Genomic DNA, 20207 nt, shown 5'->3' with positions numbered 1-20207 from the left:
TTCATCCAGATCAGGCTTTCTCTTTTATTTGGCAACTACCATAAAACACAGAAGTATAAAAATCACTCAGACTTCATTTCAAATATATATATGTATATGTATATATATATAATAAAAAAGGAAAACTTATATCTATACCTGACTCATTGTACTCCATCCCACCCTGCAGAGGTAGCTGCAGGAAACTATTTTTTAATGTGTCCTTTCTAATTCTTTCATATGCTTAAATATATCTTATAAAGATATAACATGTGCATTTAATGTTAACATTTTACTTCTCTCTAAATCAGTATTAATTAGATGATCTAAAAATACGACAATTTCTTTGAAGAAACCTAAGTATTTCTTATTTATTTCATGGCCGTAATTATTTTTTTCAAATTCACTTTTTTTCATACTAATAGAAATACAAAATTTAGTCATTATTTTCTGGCTAGCAATCAGTAACTTTAAGTAATGAAATCTTGCGGTATATTAAATTGTTGGTAATTATTATTGTGATTTTATTTTTAATGCATTTTTACCTTTTCCAATTTTCAGAAGAAAATACGGTAGGAATTTTTGTCTAGTTTTTGTTACTGTAGTATGTTCTGTGCTTAGAACATATATAGTAGGTATTCAGTAAATATTTTTAATAAATAAATGAGTTAAAATGTTTTATTTACATAGTAATTTTTGTCCCCTGTACTTTGCATATTAAAAAAAAAATCACCTTCTCAAAGCTGCAGAGGTACTTGTTGAAGTTCAATTGTTATGGAGCTGATAAGCACTTAGGTGTGTTAATATCCCCTTCTTTGTCACTTTAGGCATTTACTATAATAGTGTTTCTCCTGTCAGAGAAGGAAAACTCTGACTCCAAAAAACCTCCGCTGCCTTGCAGCATACCTCTTCAGGGGAAAGGCTAAGGGAGTAAACCCCGACAGAAAATCCGGAGCCGGAGTCCCTAAGGCGGTTTGACGTTGTAGTCAACACCGGCAACTCCTGCGGCGCACCTGAACCCAAGCTGTATCGACTCCGTCTTTCCCTTGGACCCTTCAGCTGCGAAGAGAGGGGGGGTCTGCTGCATGGGCAACAGCAGACCCTCCATATTACCCTGCCCAGGCTCTGTAGCTTCAGCGTCATCGCATGATGTCGATTCAACACGGGAGGAGACAGATACCATGTCACTCCCGAGTCGGACTGCACAGCCATTCTCGGCGGTGCAGATAGACTCTTAAGAAGCTACACCATCGTCTCTCGAGACGGACGGCTGCCGACGACTCAGAATGGCCTGAAATTTATAACTTATGAATTGTTTATTTCTGGAATTTTCCACTTCATATTTTCGAACTGTGGTTAACTGAAGTTTTAGAAAGTGAAACCGTGGATAAGGGTAGACTGCTGTAATAAGAACATACTTAATGGGTTAATTATTGAGGGTGAGACTCTTGGATTAATAAAATTTGCTGAGAACTGAGGTAGATCAAGGCCAGAAGACGTGAATAATTGTACTTTTTGTTTCTTTATGGAGAATATATGGTGGGTGAAAAGAAAGATCATGAACCCAGTTAGTGAATATGAACTATAACACTAATAAGATTTAGATCTAGTCCAAATTGTTTACATGACTAATTCCCCAACAGTGGGTTTATGATAGGGGCCATTATATTTCCATGATGTTAGTTAAGAAGGAAAGTCGTAGATTTTATTCTAGTTCTCTTGTATAATAATGCCTTGATATATAATAGGGCACATCAGAGAAGGAAAACTCTGACTCCAAAAAACCTCCGCTGCCTTGCAGCATACCTCTTCAGGGGAAAGGCTAAGGGAGTAAACCCCGACAGAAAATCCGGAGCCGGAGTCCCTAAGGCGGTTCGACGTTGTAGTCAACACCGGCAACTCCTGCGGCGCACCTGAAGCCAAGCTGTATTGACTCCGTCTTTCCCTTGGACCCTTCAGCTGCGAAGAGAGGGGGGGTCTGCTGCATGGGCAACAGCAGACCCTCCATATCACCCTTCCCAGGCTCTGTAGCTTCAGCTTCACTGGAGAGGACACTCCAGCGTCATCGCAAGATGTCGATTCAACACGGGAGGAGACAGATACCGTGTCACTCCCGAGTTGGACTGCACAGCCATTCTCGGCGGTGCAGATAGACTCTTAAGAAGCTACACCATCGTCTCTCGAGATGGACGGCTGCCAACGAGGATATAATAGGATATGAAGGAAAGGACTAGAATCTGTCCTGTTCACCATTCTATGTCCAATCCCTGGCATAGTTGGCACTCAATAAGTACTGATCAAATAAATGCATATATGTAAATATTAACATGGCCTACTCAAATTGTAGGACCGTTTTGACAAGGATTCCAGAACAAAGCTATGTAGATCCTGAATATGCATATACTGATGCTGAAATCTTAGAAAAGAAAGCACATGAAGACTATTATAAAAGATACATTGAATATTTAAGAAATGTGCGCCTGCAGAAACAAGCACAAAAGTAAAGTCCACTTCTTAAGCAATAGGAAACACAGATTATGGTGCCTATTGAGCCAGATTTTTTTTCTTTACTCCTTAGTTTCTCTTTAGTGATTTAAATGACTTGTTCATGTATGAAAATAGTAAAACCTTAAACTACTTTAACTCCAGTGGCTTATTTTCTTACCTTTGATTTGGGACTGTCTTAGGTGGGTTTTCCCAGTAGCAGATCCTAAGACAGGGATGCCAGCACATGTGACATTTGGAGAGTGTTCTTTTAGGAGAAATTTGTACCGAGTGAGAGAGGCAGGATAAGGCAACAGAGGCAACTGATGCCTAGGGTCTCTTGAACGTAAATTATAATACATAGTTAGCTATGCCTTGAGCCAAAGGGCCTTGTCTTTTGTGCTCCATATCAGTCATTGACTGTGAGCTGTTCCTGAGTGTGTTGCGGTGAGTCTAACTTCTTTGGGGAGGTGTTTGAGAATGGGGTCTCCTTGGCAGAAGGCAGTTTTATCCAGATTAGTGCATCATTCTGCTTTAAGTGGATCTGAGTGGAGCAGCAACAGCATATGCAATATGGGGAATATTTGGGTTTACAGATGTATTTTTCAAAAGACTTGGCTTTAATTTGTTGTTATTATATCAACAGGGAAGACAAGTATTCGTATGACGATGTAGACATAGGATTAGAGCCAGCATCAGGTCTAAAGTCACCCACACTCTCAGTATTGGATATAGAAGAGGACCAGTCTTCAACAGAATGTGAGCCCAAACCTTATCAGCTGCTGAGTACCAAAAATATAAAATCCAGGGAAGCAAAAGCTCTAGAAAGAAAGGCATGTGCAGTATTTTACATTTGATTATGCCATGAGAATTCTTAAATTGCCTTTTGCTAATATTGAACAATTAATTTTGGAATAATTTGATTTTTCACAGGTTCTCAAAGGACTTAAATCGTGCCCATCCACACCTCAGGAAGAATGTGACTGCAGCTTACTGTTGACACCAAAGCAAATTCATCAAGTAATTGTTGGTAAGAATTTATAAATACCTACTAATGTCTTTGTTTTTTAACAGATTTATTCAAGCATGATTTATATTCCATAAAATTTACCAGTTTAAAGTATAGAAGTCAATGAATTTTAGTAAATTTACAGGATTATGCAATCATCTCACAACTCAATTTTAGAAGGCTGCCATCACTCATAACCCTAGACAGTTACTCCCTATCTCCCCCGCCACCCCCTGGCCCCAGATGACCATTAATCAACTTTCTATAGATTTTCCTGTCCTGAACATTTTATGTGAAAAGAATCATACAATATGTATTTTCTCTTCTATTGTTTCTTTTACACAGCTAATGTTTTGGGCATTCGTCCTTGTAGTCATAGGTATAAATTTTTTTTGTTCTTATATCTAAATAATGTCTCAATTTATCAGAATATCATATTTTGTTTACCCATGTGTTAGCTGATGGACATTGAGCTGTTTCCAGGCTATTATGAATAATGCTAGTATTAATATTCACCTTTAATTATTTGAGCATATGTTTTCATTTCTTTTGGTTAGATTCCTAACAGTGGAATTGCTCAGTTGTATGGTAAATTTATATCTAACTTTACAGAAACTGCCAAACAAGTTTTTCAAAATGACTGCACCAAGGTACAATCCCACTAACAGTATATTTTGGCAATACCTTTAGTCTGAGTTAGAGAACAAGTGACAACTCCTCCTTAACCTTGCAGGTCCCTTCCTGGGTCATTTTCACTAAGCCTATTACAGGATGATTACAGTTAAAGAAATAATGACTATATTTGCCTGAAGAAGGAGTTCTCATTTCATGCTGTGCAGACCTAGGGTGGCCCTGACATGTGGGCAGAGGATGATGAATTGGTGTGGATATGCTGATTCTCTCTAGGGAAAACCCAGTACATAAAACACCCAATACCAACTCTGATATTATCCAGATTAAAGGAGACATCCAAAGAAGTACAAAGTCAGAGGTAGAACAGTGGGAGGTGATTAAAGATCATTTACTATGCTTCTGTTTTGTGCCATGCATGTAGATAGGTACTGGGCATTATAGTCCCAGGAATTTACCTTTACTATGGGGTGGTAAATGCTTTGTATCTTCCAAGTTGGTGACCAAGTAGTCAAATGAACAGACCTGCATGAATGCCAAAAGAGCAGTTAGACAATAGTGTCCAGTGCCTCTTCTACAACTCCTCGACAAACTTCTCTCCCTTCTTTGCCTGCTGTCCAGGATATTTTAATAATGGCCCCCTGGAGACAGAGCCCCTGTTTGAGTTTACAAGGTCAGTTGGAGGAGGCATGGATGGAGGAGGCATGGATGGAGGAGGCAGTTTATAAAATTAGCGGGGAGGTGTAGAGGAGGAAACATTCTTTTTAACCCTTCTGGGTTCTCTAACTGGTCTAATAATTAAATTGACATAAGACAGATTAGCAGGAGAAAAACAAATTTAATTTCATATATATGGGAGCACCATAAGATATGAGACCCAAGGAAATGTCAGACAGTTGATGCTTATATGCTATTCTGAGCTAAGGAATAGGATAGGAGCCTGGAGCTTCAAGGGGGAAGAGGGTAATTCACAGGACAAGAAGAACAGATGTTTGCCCAGCTACACAGATAGGTCATTCAGATAAAAGTTATCTCTGGTAATAGTTATTTCTCTGAGGCCCCTGTCTAAGTTTTTTTTAGGTAGTCAAGAGAGAGGCAAAAGTTTTCCTTGAGTCTGCTGTGTTTTAATTGTTGTCGGTTCAAAATAATCCACATACTAGAGTGGCATATTTTGGGGTCACTTATTCTGTATCTCTTCAAGGGTCACTCATTTTTATACCTTAAAGGTACTTTTTGAGTCTATGCACAGAACAGAGAATGGTACTATCAAAGGATATTGTAGTTAAAGGAAATTTTGCTCTATAGGTTTTTAAAAATTTAAATTGTCAAGATAAGGCATGTAAGATAAGGCATAATTATTTAAGTGGTTATGATGTTATAATGAATATTTTTCTGAGTACTTTTTAAAAAATAAATTAATTGACCAATATGTAATGAGAACTTTAAAAAAATGAACACGTTATCAACATTAAACTTAATAACTTTTCTTTGTTTTAGGGCCCTCTGTCCTTAATTATGGTGATATTTGTGTGAACTCCATAAATACTCATCGACTGCATGTTGTTAATATGCTACCTAGGCATGTTTTGCTCAAGTTAGATGTTAATTTGAAAGAACTTCAGAGAACCAAACAACTTTCATATGTGATTCCACCTTCATCCAGTACTTATATTTCAATGATATTTCAATCTCCCACCACTGGAAAATTTTGGAAGTAGGGTTTATTTTCAAATTTCTATTTTCTAGAATCAAAGTATCCTATTGTAGAATACATTTTTATTTGCCCCAATAATTGTAATATATATTTATTTGATCCCCAAACATAGAAACTAAATATGTATCAATTTGTAAATTTATAGACTCATATTTCAGTCATAGTCTATCTTTCATGATTAGTTTGATGTTTTGCTTACTAAGAATCACTTGTGGATGTTAGTCAGTAGTATATGCATTTTTACTTGTAACTTAATTCTGTAATTGCAAATAGTTCTTATCAGTTAAATTTGGATGCCTTTGTTGTATTACAGGTCTTTCACCTTTACATTGAACAATATACCTGGTGGGCACCTCCTAGTGGTGGCGGTTATCACGCCAGTAAGACTTCAACTATCTTCTAATGAGCTAGTGTTAAAACCATACGGCTTCTTCTTGCATACGTATTTTAGGGAGACAGTTAGGCTGTATAATCATCAAAATTATTTTGTTCAGTTTGAGTGGATACCAGTAAGCGCAAAAAGAAGAATGACATTTTGTATTCATCCAAGAAAAGGTAATAGTTTATCCTATTCGTTTGATTTAGACATTCATTTATTCATGGTGCTAAGAACATAGAAGCAAATCTGATATGGTCACCTGGGTATTTTTACATACATAAATTTGATTTAAAAGTATAGATCCTGTATTAGGGTTCTCTAGGAAATAGAAACAATAGGAAACACATAAATAAATACATGTTTATATATATAAATATATATGTATATATATTAGAGAGAGAGAGAAATATTAAGGAATTGGCTCATATGAGTTTTGGGGCTGGCAAGTTTAAAATCTGCAGGGTAAGCCTACAGGCTGGTGATTCAGGGAAGAATTGATGTTGCAGTCTTGAATCCAAAGGGATCTCAGTCTTTCTTTTAAGACTTTCAGCTTATTGGATGAGGCCCTCCTACATTGTGGAAGATAATCTGTTTTACTCAAAGTCTATTGTTTAAATGTTAATCACATCTAAAAAATACCTGCATAGCCTAGGCTGCTGTGGCTCAGTGGATTGAGTGCTGGCCCATGAACCAAAGGGTTGCCGGTTCAATTCCCAGCCAGAGGACATGCCTGGGTTACCAGCCAAGTCCCCAGGTGGGAGCGCACAAGAGGCAACTGCACATTGATGTTTCTCTCCCTCCCTTCCCGTCTCTCTAAAAATAAACAAATAAAACCTTTAAAAAAAATACCTGCACAGCAACAACTAGACTGATGTTTGCCCAGACAACTAGGCATCATATCCTGACAAACTTGACAAATAACATTACTGTCACAGATACTGGTGAACTCAGTTTTTTTTTTTTTTTTTTTTCTATGTCTGTGAAAAATGTCATTGGTATTTTAATAGGGATTGCATTGAATCTATAAATTGCTTTGGGTAGTATGGCCATTTTGATGATGTTGATTCTTCCCATCCATGAGCATGGTATATGCTTCCATTTATTTGTATCTTCCTTAATTTCTTTCTTCAGTGTTATGTAGTTTTCTGAGTACAGGTCTTTTACTTCCTTGGTTAAGTTTTTTCCTAGGTACTTTATTTTTCTTGTTGCTATGGTAAATGGGATTTTTCTTTCAGTTTCTATCTCTGAGATTTTATTGTTGGTGTACAGAAATGCGTTCGATGTCTGAATATTGACTTTGTATCCTGCTATTTTGCCAAATTCACTTATTAGTTCGAGTAGTTTTTTTTTTTGTGGAGTCTATAGGTTTTTATATGTACACTAACATGTCATCTGCAAATAGTGACAGTTTTACTTCCTCTTTTACAATTTGGATGCCTTTTATTTCTCTTTCTTGTCTGATTGTTGTGGCTAGAACATCCAAGACTATGTTGAACAGGAGTGGAGAGAGTGGACATCCTTGTCTTGTTCCTGACCTCAGGGGGAATGCTCTCAGTTTTTGCCCATTGAGTATGATGTTGGCTTCAGGTTTCTCGTATATGGCCTTTATTTTGTTGATGTATGCTCCCTCTATTCCCATTTTGCTAAGAGTTTTCATTATAAATGGGTATTGTACGTTATCAAATGCTTTTTCCGCATCTATTGATATGATCATGTGGTTTTTGTCTTTCATTTTGTTTATGTGGTGTATTACATTTATTGATTTGCAAATATTAAATTACCCTTGCATCCCTGGGATGAATCCCACTTGATCGTGGTGTATGATCTTTCAAATGTGTTGCTGGATCTGGTTTGCCAATATTTTGTTGAGGATTTTAGCATCTATGTTCATCAGCGATATTGGCCTGTAGTTTTCTTTCTTTGTTGTGTCTTGACCTGGTTTTGGAATTAGGGTAATACTGGCTTCATAGAACGAGTTCAGGAGTCTTCTCTCTTCTTGGATCTTTTGGAATAATCTGAGGAGGATAGGAGTTAGTTCTTTCCTAAATGTTTTGTAGAATTCACCTGTGAAGCCATATGGTCCAGGGCTCTTGTGTGATGGGAGTTTTTTGATTACTGCTTCAATTTCACTAGTTGTTATTGGTCTATTCAGGCTTTCTACTCCTTCTTGATTCAGTTTTGGACACTATATGTTTCCAGGAATTCATCCATTTCCTCTAGGTTGTCAAATTTCTTGCCATACAGTTGTTCGTAATAACTTCTTACAATTCTTTGTATTTCTGTGGTATCGGTTGTGATTTCTCCTCTTTCGTTTCTGATTTTATTTATTTGGGTCCTCTTTTTTTCTTGATGAGCCTGGTTAAAGGCTTGTCAATTTTGTTTATCTTTTCAAAGAACCAGCTCCTACTTATGTTGATCTTGTGAATTGTTAGTTTAGTCTCTATGTCATTTAATTGTGCCCTGTTCTTGATGATTTCCTTCTTTCTACTTGATCTGGGCTCTGCTTGTTGTTCTTCCTCTAGTTCTTGTAGCTGTAGGGTTAAATTTTTTATTAGAGATTCTTCTAGCTTTTTTAGGTAGGCCTGTATTGCTATGAACTTTCCTCTCAGGACTGCTTTTGCTGTATCCCATGGGTTTTGGGTTGTTGTGTGTTCATTATCATTATTTTGCAGAAACTTTTTGATTTCTTCCTTAATGTCATTGTTAACCCATTCATTATTTAATAGCATGTTATTCATTCTCCATGAGTTTGAATGTTTTTGAGTTTTTTCCTTGAGGTTGATTTTCAATTTTAAGCCATTGTGATCTAAGAAGATGCTTGATATAATTTCAATTTTCTTGAATTTATTGAGGCTTGTTTTGTGTCCTACTATGTGGTCCATCTTTGAAAATGTTCCATGTGCACTTGAGAAGAATGTATATTTTGCTTCTCTGGGGTGAAAAGTTCTATATATAACGACTAAGTCCATTTGATCTAGAGTGTTGTTCAGTGCCTCAATATCTTTGGTGTTTCTTTGCTTCAAAGATCTGTCCGTTGTTGACAGTGGGGTGTTAAAGTCCCCTACTATGAGTGTGTTGCTGTCTATATCTTTCTTGAAGTCTTTCAAAATTTTCCTTACATATTTGGGTGCTCCTAAGTTCGGTGCATATATATTTATAAGGGTTATATCTTTTTGATGGATTTTTCCCTTAAGTATTATGAAATGTCCTTCTTTGCCTCTTTTTATGGCCTTTGCTGTGAAATCTGTTTTGTCTGATGTAAGTATTGCTACCCCAGCTTTTTTTTCATGTCCATTTGCTTGAAATACTTTTTTCCATCCCTTCACTTTCAGTCTGTGTAGATCTTTTGTTCTAAGGTGGGTCTCTTGTAGACAGCATATATGTGGGTCATTCTTTCTAATCCATTCAGCTACCCTATGTCTTTTGACCGGAGCATTTAATCCATTTACATTTAATCCATTTACATTTAAGGTTATTACCGATAAGTACTTATTCATTGTCATTTTTCCCCTTTGTACTCATGTTCCTCTCTTTCTCTCTCTGTTTCTTCATCTTTTTAAAGCAGACGCTTTAGCATCTCTTGCAATGCTGATTTGGTGAAGATGTATTCTTTTAGCCTTCTTTTGTCTTGGAAACTCCTTATTTCACCTTCCATTTTGAATGAGAGCCTTGCTGGGTAGAGTATTCTAGGTTGTAGGCCTTTGTTTTTCATTGCTTGGAATATTTTTTGCCATTCCCTTCTGGCTTGTAGTGTTTCTGCTGAGAAATCTGATGATAGCCTTATTGGAGCTCCCTTGTATGTTATTAGTTGTTTCTCTCTTGCTGCTTTTAGGATTCTCTCTTTGTCTTGGAATGTTGCCATTTTAATTATGATGGATCTTGAAGTGGGCCTGATGGGGTTCATCTTCATTGGGACTCTCTGTGCTTCCTGGACTTGCGTGACTCTTTCTCTCCTCATGTTAAGGAAGTTTTCTGTCATTAGTTTTTCAAAGAGGTTTTCTATCCCTTGCTCTTCTTCTTCTCCTTCTGGAATTCCTATGATACAAATATTATTATGCTACATGTTGTCCTGCAGCTGTCTTAGAACCTCTTCAGTCTTGTTCAGTCTTTTTTCATTTTGTTGCACTGTCTGTGAGTTTTTGTCTACATTGTCCTCCAGCTCTCTGATCCAATCTTCTGCTTCCTCTAGCCTGCTTTTATTTCCTTCTACTGTGTTCTTCAATTCAGAGATCGTATTTCTTATTTCCTCCTGGCTCTTATTGATAGCTTCTATGTCCTTTTTTATGCTGGTGTAATTCTCAGTAAGTTCCTTGTAGTTTTTCTGGAGTTCCTTGTAGTTTCCCTGGAGTCCTTTTTAGTTTCTTCTGAGCTCATTGAGCTTCTCCATAATTTATGTTTTGAATTCCATATCTGATAGTTTGCTCCCCTCTATTTCATTTAGCACTCTTTCTGGGGATTCTACCTTTCCTTTCGATGGGGGTTGTTTCTATGTCTCCCCATTTTTGTGACTCCTATTGTTTGTTGGTGCTTCTTAGAATGATCTGCACTTCCTGGATCTGCCTCTGGTGGCGTCAGATCATGTACCGGTCTGGCTCTAGGCAGCCTGTTTGAGACCTCCAGGGATCTACTGCCTTTGTCTGTCTTCTTTAATTGTTCAGTTTTTTTTTTTTTTTTTTTTTTTTTTTAGTTTGATGATTATAGATATGATTCAGAATGACTCGGATTTTGTTAGATTGTGAATTATTTTAGAAGGATCCACAAATTCTTTTTAGTCAATATTGAATACAAGTAACAAAGTTGAATAAAATTAAGAACAAAACTGTCATTTAAATAAGAACTTTTAATTAATAGCAATAATTTCAGACTTACCATTTTTGATGGTTCATTGTATTTGTTAACTAACTTAACCCTTTTTCTGCCATTTCCTGGAATTGATAATTTCACATAATGTATCTGTTATCAAACTGAGCCCTGTTACCTGCTAACCCATCACTTATCTAGTAGCCTATCAGATTTGGCAAACATCATTGTGATGTACTGTGAGGAATTTCATGAGGACACAAGCTATCATCTAAAGAAGGAAAATGACAGAATGATGAATATGGCATCTTTGTTTTATGTACATGTCATGACCTTCCAGCGCTCTCCCTCATTATCTCTAATTTAGAAATAGTCTTCATGTCTGGTCTAAATAGACTATATATCAGATCACAGAGGAATTCTGATTTGTAGAAATCTTGCTTTAGTTGTATTTTCTTGTGAGTAGCAGTTATTTCCAAATAATGACTTTTATATAACTCTACTAGTGTTTGTAACAAGGAGTGTTATGAACACGTTTAACTATTGATTTAAATTCACTTCATTTTAGTACAGATATAGGCAGAGAGGTTGACACACTTAACAAATGGAAAGTAAGACTGTTCCTTCATTGGGGTTGCAGATCATTGATATAGTCATATTTAATCTTTTATTAACTTGGATGGATTTAGCATAATCCAGATTATTTATTAACCATTCAAGGTTTACTTTCATTATCATTTAGCAGATTCATTTGACCAAGCTCTTTTTTTTCTTTTTTGTTACTAATGCTGATAACATTGGGTCCCTGCCCTGATCTAGAGGAAAGCTGAGTGAAAAATCAGTAGAAAGAGAAACTATTTCTGCACATTTCAGATTTTCTAAGTAAATCTCCATTTTTTTGGAACAGGTATCAAACAGTGCTAGTTATATTATCTGCACATCAGCTATAGGGTTCTGATCAAGGCGTCTGAAAGGCACAGTGCACAGCACTTTTCCTTGTATTTCTCTATCATAACCAGGGATGAATGGGCTGAGCCCCACCCCCCCCAGCCCTGCCATGGCTGCCATGGGAATGCAGTGATGATGCTGAATTTGTCAAAATAGAAGTAGTATTACATTATTATAATCTGGAACACCAGTTATGTTTCTCATGATCTTTAGAACTTATTTTTACAGTAGAACTTTAGTATTTTTATTTTCTTTGAGTTGCTCATAATGCCTCTTAGAATTTTTTTTTAAATATTTTATTTACTTAGTTTTAGAGAGAGGGAAGATAGGGAGAAAGACTGGGAGAGAGACATCCACATGAGAGAGAAACATCCATTGGTTGCCTCTCCCAGGTGCCTCAACTGGGGACGTGGTCTGCAACCCAGGCACAGTGACCTTTTGCTTTATGGGATGATGCCCAACCAACTGAGCCACGCTGGTCAAGGCAGAATTTTTTTAATGAAAGCACAAAAACACAGTGACATTTAATTCCAAATACAGTGTTTAGATGACCAATCCCATTAGTCTTTAAGTACCTTTGATCTTTTTAGAACACAAATGATACTCAAATCTATTTCATATAGCATTGAATAAAGTATGCATAATTTATATTATATACATAGATTTTTCTTGTGTCACTTTTCTTTTGATGGTCAGAATAAATATAATAACTACTCAATCTTTTTCTTTTTGCTTCTTTGTATAGATAGAAACTGAATTTTAAGTTATTTTTCTTATATCCCTTTTGCTGTATTGGATTTGCATCTCAGATAATACATTTAGTCATATCCCTTTGTATATTTTTTGTAAACTAAAATGACTAGTTCTAAAATAAATTTTATGTTGTGATTATCATTTCTTCATGAAGTAGGATACATTTTGGATTTTGTTTGGTTAGTGGATATTGTAAGGGAAGAATGTCAGAGTGGATTGATGCTTCTTAAGATAGAATTGGCTTCTAATACAGTGTTTTCATGTTTCTGCTCATTTTGTTTTCATCCTTGTTGTCTTTAATCTTACCGATCCTTTGAGTCTGCTGAATCTTCAATCTTGACTTGAATCAGTTCACTGTCTTTCTCAATTCTCTCCCTCCTTGACCATTTGTAATACTTGCCCTGCCAATCCCACCCTTGCTCACTCTAGCCATTCAGTGTACTTCCCCCGTTCCCTGTTCAGTTTTCTCCTTTTTAAAAGATCCCTTTTTAAAAATTGATCTTGAGGGAAGGAGAGAGGGAGATTGAGAGGGTTAGGGGAGAGGGAGAGAGGGAGCAAGAAGGAGAGAGAGAGAGATAGAGAGATTGAGAGATTGATTTGTTGTTCCACTTACAGTATTCTCTCACTTATCGCAGGTATTACATTCTAGACAACCCCACAATAGGTGAAAATCCACGAAGTAGAAACTTTAGATTTATTTCAGTATTTATATATATTTTAAGGCTTTATAAACCCTTCCCACACGCTTATAAACCATTTCCAGTCCCTTATTAACCTTTCCCACTCCCTTACTAATCTTTCCCACACTTTTATAAACACTGCTCATGTTCTTAAACATATTCTACACTGTTAAATCTACGTAACTTTAACAACATACATATACAGTCCCGCAGAATCCCATGATACAGCGAAAAATCTGCAATAAATAATTAAATATAATATTTAAAAATTCCATGATACAGTGAGGCCGCGATAAGTGAACCTTGATATAGAGAGGAACTACTGTATTTATGTATTTATTGGTTGATTCTTGTATATGCCATGACCAGGGATCAAATCCACAACCTTGGCATATCACGATGGTGCTCTAACCAACTGAACTACCTGGCTACGGTCTCAATTGTTTATGTATATAGTATTGTAACTTCTATGTCAACATTAATTCCCATCACAATCTTCTCTAAACACCACTCTCTTCCAGCACTGTCACTTGACTGTTACATTCCCCCACCTTTGTCCTCCTCCAGAGTTCCTGTTCATCCTTCAGTCACAACTCAAATGCCATCTCCTTAAATGAGGTTTTCTCCACGTTATTGAACTAATTTAGATTCCCCTTCCTTTCTTTTAATTTCCCACGGTGTATTTCTTTAATGTTATCTACAATTATTTGTATCTGTACATCTCCTATTGTGGTAGATATTGCTAAGCCCATACCTGATATCCATTCCCCTTCCTAACAGGATGCTCATTTTGTTTGGGGAAGCAGTGTTCCTATCTAGAAATCTCTTTTCCCAAGCTTCTTGCCAATGAGATTTGGACAGAAGTTTCTTTTATTTCCATCCCCTTTCTTTGTGCCAGGCACTATTTGAAGTACTTCTGTATATCTTATTTAATCCTCTCCACTGATTCTCTGTTTTAGATATATTTATTATCCTCATTTTATGTATAAGGAAACTATGTTAATTACATAAGTTAATTGTCCAAGGTCTCAGTCGCAGAGTTGAAATTTGAAGCAGGGAGTCTGACCCTAGAAATTGTACTCTTTAAACCACTATGCTGTGATACCTTCCTACACTGAGGAAGGCCACACAGTCAGCAATGGTAGTGTGGGAAGCTAGAAGGAGCATTGTTTCTTGAAGACCTTGTCAACTTGCTAAGGCAGCCCTGGAATACTTATTCATGGACTTCTAATTTCATAAGATAAACAATCCCCTATCTATCTAATCCACTGTAGCAGGACTTTTCATTAGTTATAGACAAATATAGGTCTGATGGACTCCCACTAGACTCTTAGTTCTTCCATGATCAGTTTCTATTCTTTTTATAAATTACTGTGCCTACTAAAGTATTGGCATTCAAAGTATTAACAATACTGACACTGGGTGCTTTCTGGGCATCACATACTATGTTAATTCCTTTACATATATAATTATCTCCTTTCATGGTCGTAGGAAGTAGACACTATATCATTTTTAAGATTGAAGAAATTGCCCTTGCATGAGAGTCAACTTGATCCAAAGCAGCGATTGTGATGTTCGCTCATCTTTTTGTTCATTGTCCATTGCCTTCAAATTGCAGGTGATCCTCTCTTCATGAAGAAAGAACTTCTGAGTCATTCTTTCCATCAAGTATTATTTTCTTACTATAAAGGAGATGATGAATTTAAACAGATAAAGCAGCTCACACTAAATGTGCCTGATACCTCCTGGGTTTTCAGTACATTTGAATTGTAGAAATGTGTTGATTACTCATAGCTATATCAGAAGTAACATTTCTAGGAATGTGAACATTTAACAAAAAAACTTCTGGTAATTCTTCCATCTGAAAACTGGATGAGTTTCTGATGTTAATAAATATTTCAGTCTTGGGAAACATGGAGGGGACACTTGTTCAGGGATCACAAATAGTTTACAACTGTGCATATATAAAGTAATCTCTAATCCTAAAGTATTCGTTTCATTGATAAATTTCTGTTTTTTGCTAAATATTGGCATATGGGCACATTTTTGTCAAATATTCTCATCTGCCTATTTAAATTGGAAAACATGGCATGCATTTTAGATTTTAATGATACTATAGGTATTTAATAATTGCTCATTTAGTATTTCCCTATATTTTAAGTTTAATTTAAATATTTCTATATAATATAATTATATTTGTATGCCAGCCTTATTTTGGATATTAAAAAAATAAATATAATTAAAACATGAAACTGTCTTATTCTCTCTAAATCCTCTGTAGGCACTGTTGAACCATACTCCTCATTGGAATGTGAAGTGACATGGCAGCCAGGTTTCAGTTGTGCAGAAAAGGGAGAATTTGTTCTTCACGTTCATGAAGGAAACACACTGACACTAAAATGTGTTGCACAAGTAATGATTTCCCTTCAATATGATTTTTATTTTGAAGGCCCTAAATCAGTTGATTACACATATGTGTGTAGAGTAGTTGGATAGGTACTGTATACTATGTTAGTAAAAACTGATTTTGCATGCAGTACTTAGTTAACTAAATTATCTTAGCATCTTTTTGGAGTCACTTCTCTACCATAAATGAAGACTTGGCTTAAAAAATGTGTTGTTATCTAGAATTAATTTAGATATCCAAGACTTTTGTGCCAACAATACTAGATTGTTATTAGAGCCTGTATAAATATATAATGCCATGGAAGCCACTTGAAATTAAATTATTTCATTAATAGACACCAAAGAAATAGAGAAATTTATATTTTTGTCCTACTGTGTTGCATATTTAGTATTCTAGTAGTAATAATATTTAGTTTGAAATGGATCATGTAATTTACATAGCAAGGAAATATGGAAAATTTTTATTTTTATAGAATATACCTCTTGTAATGAAAATGTGAGTGAAGTGAAACCTGCACTATATAATTTTAACTTTACTTCTGTAGTAGAGCCTAGAAGGCCTTCACTTCATGCTTCTTAAGCAGTAAGAATCTACCTGTGTACCAAATTTCTCTCCCAATGTTCTTAATAATTTAACACAAGCCAAATGCTGTTTTACTAAATCTCATCTCTATCTCCATGTCATGATCATGCTCTTACATATTTTAGCTATGAAAGCCCTTATAGCCTTAAGAGATAAGAAATTCATCTATTTTAATGATTGCAAGTGGCAGTCAAAGTTAGTAGGGTCTTTCCACTGCTCCAGGCTTGAAATAAGCTGGGTCCTATGGCTTTCACTGTTTTGTGTTTGACAAGTTTACTAATATAAATTTGCCCACATACTCATCTCATGTGCATCTTTTCTGACAGATAAAAAATGAGCAAGTTAGTAATGTAGACTTGGCATTAATAATAGGTATCATTTATTGATAATTACAGTGTTAGGCATGATATCAAATGCTATTTGTGTATTATATAATTTAATCCTTATGGCAATTCTATAGGTATGTACTAATAACTCACTTAATGGGTGAGAAAATGGAGGATTTCAGTGGTTAATTAACTAATAAAGTTTATACATGCAGTAAGTACCCTAGTTGAAATTTACATTTAGATCTCTGTCTCCACAGTCTTTGCTGTTACCCTTTGATAAAATTTGTCTTTGCTCCTTTTATGCACTAGGGTTAGTTAAGAATTAAACTTTTAGATATCAGAATAATAAATCAGATTCTTTTTGGTAAACTTTTGAAGTCCTTAAAGTTCCATGGACTCTGAAGTGTTGTTCACAGTAAAGATGAAACAACATGAAGTGATTGAATACAATGTTCAAGTTTGTCATTAATTCATTAAGGACTTGACCATTTCTTCTTCTGTTAGCTTTGTTTGAAAATTATTATTCCAGTTACCCATGCCATGTTCTTCAAAGAATTATAACAATATACTAAAATCTCCTAAGATAAAAAGAATATGTATCATAGATAAAGACAATAGGGTATGGCGTAAAGAACACTGAGCAAGGAATTGGAAAATGCGTTGTAGTTGTCGTTGGCTACAGTTTGCTTTCCTGTAAAATGGGAGAGGTGGATGATATCAACATTTCCAAAAAGCGTTTTCTGATGTGCTAGTTCAGTGAAATGATCTGTGTGGGACATGGTGAGGGAGTCCTGCACCCAAGGAGTACTGTGAATCCCAGTAAACACTCTCGCTGTTCTCAGATCAGCTAAATGTGCATTATCAGCCTATTAAATGCTATGAGAAGACTTCTGGTAGAAACATGCCTGGATAAGCTTATTTGGCACATTATTTCCCATACTTTGATGACCCTGAAACTCTTTCCTTTTAAATAGCACATGGTAACACTGTGCATAGTTGGGTAGATTATCCCTTACATCTCTTTCAGTGATGAATCTATTCAATACATGATTCTCAGTCCTGGATTTACTTCCTCTATAGAGTTATCTTACTCCCCCTGCCTTCCTCAGTTTAGAAGTACAATTTAAGTATTGCATTCTATTTTCCTTTCTCTTAACACACCATAAAATCTGGTAACACCTCATCTTTTCAAAATTCTCATGAAGCTGAAAAAAAGTGTTTACTATTATTCAATTGCACTTTCCCTTTTCTTTTATGATAAGGTGGGTAGAGCCAAGGTCTCATATTTGGAGCCAAAGATACTCTTCAATAATAGCCCTCAAGGTTTACCAACTTGGAAGAAAGTTGTTCTTCACAACGTAGGACCCAACCATGCTTTTTACAAGGTGATGTAAAATCTTGGAATCTTGCTTAGATTAGATGGTATTATAATTTGAATTAATTTTTTGCTATGAACACTATGGCATTAATATTTTAGTCTATAAATTTACTAATGTTAATTTTGAGATACTTCATATGAGACTTCCCTGAGTACATTTTATCTACTTTGTCCTTTTAATTTCTCATTAAATTCATTTCTCTCTCCCTTCCTTTTTTAGTCTCTCCCTATCTTCTCCTCTTACCCCCTTTTTTCTTTCCGTCTCTTATTTTGTTATACTGAAAAAAGATAAGTGATTTGAAGAAAACAACGTTACATTCCATATTTAATTACATGCTTTTCCTTTTCTCCTCTGTCATCAGGACTCTTATGGTAGCAACTGGGACCTAGAATTAGAACATTCTAAAGATACTGTATTCATAGTTTCTCCTGATTTAAATTGCACAGTGGAGGTGTATATATTTAAAGTGGTGACAGGGTTTTTATTTTTATTTTTTACTAAAAAAAATCTATTCAGATCTTCCAATAGTGACAATGGAAGTTAGCATTTGAGATCTTGCATTCTAGCTGTTTACATGTCTTGTTCTGCTCTAATAAGCAAGTGAGCATACCCTTTTCTACTCTGTTTCTTCAGAATTAGATCTGTAGGCTATTTGTTCCCTCACCTCCGAAAATATCTTAGCTTCCCTTCTCCCTTTAAATATTGAATTTCCCTTTAAATTATTCTGATTTAAAGGATGGTAGATAAGGCTAAATTGGTCTCTGACAAACCACACCATAAACCCTTTGCTTAGTTCCTTTTCTGAATGTCAACATGATATCTTAGACAAAAGGTTATTAAGGAAATAACAATGAAGAGGAGGTAACTTTATCATCTTACCTCCCCACTAACTTTGCCTTCAGTTTTTATGATCAGAGAAAAGGCAAACTATTGATGTAGTATCTAGAACTTTGGCATCTTCTCTAAGAGATTGATTTCATTCTTTTAAGTTTTGCAGAGTCTTGAAAACACTTCTGATCATAAACTTCATCTTCCTATTTGAATTGGAAGATGCCACTACTGAATATTCTGTTTGCTGATTTTGGGGTGTAAACCCTTGTTGAAGTTCAAACTATATGGGCATTTGGTGTTTGAAAATCGATTACAGAATCATCTCATGCCCTGTGTCTGGCAGTTCTCTTTCTAGGTAGTAGTTTGGAAGCTTTTCTATTTAAGCTTTGAAACAGTAACTTTAAAGGATAACGAACAACAGAACAAAACAAAAAGTCTCATAGAAAGAGACCAAAGTGATGATGACCAGAAGAGAGGGGGTGGGTGAAATGGAGAGGAAGGGGAATGTACTCAATAATATTGTGATATGTTTGCACATGACAAATTATTACTAGAATTAATGGGGTGATTACATTATAAGTTATAAAAATGTTGAATCACTATATCATACATGTGAAACTAATATAACAAATATAAGATTATATTCCAACTATACTTAAAAAATTGAAAAGAAAGGATAATATAGCATTTCTGAAAATTTTCAATTACAGGTTTGCCGTAAGAGTCTTTCGCCTATAATTAATATTGTTCCACCAGAAGGAGTAATTCCATATGGGGGGCTAAGTGTTCTTTATATGTCCTGTACACCTATTATAGAAAGAAAATTTGAAACAAAAGCAAAGGTATGTTTATATGTGTCCCTGCACGGTATCTATGTCTAGGTGGATTTGTTTGTTTTTTTAAGATCTTTGTAGTGGTAGGTATGATTCTATAACATGTTGTAAATATGTTTATTTTTAGAAAGCTTCTTTTAATGATTTCTAATGAAAATTGGTTTTAATGATATAATAGTAAAGAATATTTTTTAAAATTTCTGTTATTTTTTTAACAATTTAGATAGCTCTAATGAAGTGCAGATTTTAATAATCCAAAAGAAAAGCAACCTTACCTATATCATCTATTATAAAAATTGTTAGCAGAATTTGGCAAGAGAATTTGTTGAAAATATTTTGGGTAGAAGCTGGTAATGGAAATTTGTACTAAATTGAAATGAATACCTTTTATCAATATGAGGCATTTTTCACATGAAATTGGAGTTATATTTGGTATCTCTAACTTGTGACAAGCCCTCACTAGTCACAGA

General features: G+C 35.4%; 1 protein-coding gene across 1 annotated transcript in view; it reads left to right on the top strand.

Annotated features, from left to right (window-relative positions):
• Window positions 1–20207, top strand: part of CFAP47 (cilia and flagella associated protein 47) — a 360991-nt gene that overhangs the window by 34451 nt on the left and 306333 nt on the right. Inside the window, exons 11-18 of the mRNA XM_090264123.1 lie at window positions 2327–2479; window positions 3110–3296; window positions 3397–3493; window positions 5600–5816; window positions 6130–6371; window positions 15658–15788; window positions 17957–18079; window positions 19615–19746. Of these exons, the coding sequence (XP_090120249.1) occupies window positions 2327–2479; window positions 3110–3296; window positions 3397–3493; window positions 5600–5816; window positions 6130–6371; window positions 15658–15788; window positions 17957–18079; window positions 19615–19746 (1282 nt within the window). The remainder of the gene's footprint in view (window positions 1–2326; window positions 2480–3109; window positions 3297–3396; window positions 3494–5599; window positions 5817–6129; window positions 6372–15657; window positions 15789–17956; window positions 18080–19614; window positions 19747–20207) is intronic.

Source organism: Furipterus horrens, unplaced genomic scaffold (genome assembly GCF_987537825.1).
Source record: "Furipterus horrens unplaced genomic scaffold, mFurHor1.1.pri manual_scaffold_17, whole genome shotgun sequence".
NCBI lineage: Eukaryota > Metazoa > Chordata > Mammalia > Chiroptera > Furipteridae > Furipterus > Furipterus horrens.
The sequence above is the reverse complement of the archived record's forward strand: the minus strand, read 5'-3'. Positions and strand labels throughout refer to the sequence as shown.